The sequence below is a fragment of the Aspergillus novofumigatus genome (assembly GCF_002847465.1).
Source record: "Aspergillus novofumigatus IBT 16806 chromosome Unknown P174scaffold_1, whole genome shotgun sequence".
Taxonomy (NCBI): domain Eukaryota; kingdom Fungi; phylum Ascomycota; class Eurotiomycetes; order Eurotiales; family Aspergillaceae; genus Aspergillus; species Aspergillus novofumigatus.
The window spans coordinates 1,955,551-1,957,256 of record NW_020194274.1 but is presented as its reverse complement, the minus strand read 5'-3'; the positions used below and the strand labels follow the sequence as shown (position 1 = coordinate 1,957,256).

At 41.2% G+C, this 1,706-nt stretch overlaps 1 protein-coding gene across 1 annotated transcript; it reads left to right on the top strand.

Annotated features, from left to right (window-relative positions):
• The first annotated feature begins 1,010 nt into the window (after nt 1–1,010).
• P174DRAFT_436988 (uncharacterized protein) lies at nt 1,011–1,268 on the top strand. The gene has a single exon (XM_024826173.1). The coding sequence runs from the start codon at nt 1,087–1,089 to the stop codon at nt 1,243–1,245; it is 159 nt and encodes a 52-aa protein (XP_024687161.1). The 5' UTR covers nt 1,011–1,086; the 3' UTR covers nt 1,246–1,268.
• The last annotated feature ends 438 nt before the right edge of the window (nt 1,269–1,706 follow it).

The following is a 1,706-nucleotide window of genomic DNA, read 5'->3' as shown; positions in this document are numbered from 1 at the left end:
TAGTATAATAGCCGCCTGTACCTAGTTTCCTTCCTTCTCTAGCAATTCCACTTCATTCCTTTATGGCCTAATGGGACGGCTAGAGTAGAGCCTCAGACTAAGATATTCTAGCCTATAATAGTTGGAATTGCTACCTACCTGCTGGTAGTAATAATAGCTAATAAAGCTATTACAGATTCTCAGAGAGAGTTTTTACTACCCCTGACCTGACCAGCCTGCCCCCTAAGAGACTTAATAAGATGTCTAACCAATCTACCCTCCTCCTACTTATACAACAACTCTAGCAAGAACTCTAGAATCAGCACACTGAGATCCAGACACTCCATGCAGATCTAAATGCCTCCTAAGCTAACATCCAGCTACTCCAGACCTGGCTCTTATCTATATTAAGATCCCACCTGCCAGATCTACCCCATTTTAATAGCAAACCATATACCCTGCATACCTGGCTCCCATCAATCCAAGTAAAACTCTAATTAGATAAGCTCACTGGAGCTGATGCTTTTAACTATATATAGGATTAATTAGAGCAACTATAATAGGCTTCAGTCCTTCACCTACGCTAATCTGCAGAAGAGACCCAACTATGAGATGCAGAAGTCATCTTCTCATTTTTTCAGCGCCTTTGCTATAACCCTAGAGAACACTAGGAAGCCATGCAGCGCTTCACTACTATATAGTAATAGGAAGATGAGTCCCTTATTACCTTTCTTGCCCACTTTAAGCATCTTATATATGAGGCCAGAGCAACTATATAGCTAGATAGTTTATACTTATCCACCTTACATAGAGGGCTTCACCCCTCTCTTCACCAGACCCTTAAAGATACGAACGACACCCTCTTTAGCCTCTTATATAATGAATATGTAGAGCTTGTCTAGCTTATTAATTAATACACCCATCGTGCCTAGCCTATTAAGAACCCTACTATAAAACCAGCACCTACCCAGACTCACCACCCTGACCTAATGGATATAGACCCTGTTCAGATCTCTCATGCACATGTTATTAAACCTATCCTGCATATACTATCTACTTCTTCTACTCAATCATCTGCTATGAAACACCATTCTTACCAACTAGAACATGACCTCTGCCTGTACTGTGGTTCTGATGACCATTAGATTAAGGAATGCAATCAGCACTCATGTTGCTCTAGCTCACCTACTACATCCTAGCCTAGTTCACCTGCACCTGCCCCTGCTAAGCCCCATACTAAGACAACAGCCCAAAGTTCTGCTATAGATGCCCTCTTTAGTTAACAGCCCCCAGAGGTGGCCTTAAAGGAGGGGGATATTGTCATGGGCTGCCCCCATGACACACACCGCCTTGTATACGCGGCTGTGTGATCACCTGACTAGCAACTGGCGTCCAGCCTGGACACCACCACCTGATCAATCACGTGATTAGGACTGGTTATTACATTAATTAGTACAATAGCCACCTGTACCTAGTTTCCTTCCTTCTCTAGCAATTCCACTTCATTCCTTTATGGCCTAATGGGACGGCTAGAGTAGAGCCTCAGACTGAGATATTCTAGCCCATGACACTTAGTTAGTCTTAAAGCTATTACTATTATAAGTAGACTGGGTTTAAGGAGTCTCTATACTAGAAGATATAGATTTAATATTATTTATTTTAGTAAGAGAAGAATAATAATTAAGTTAAGAATAGAAATCTAAATTAAGCTTATTAATAATAGTTTA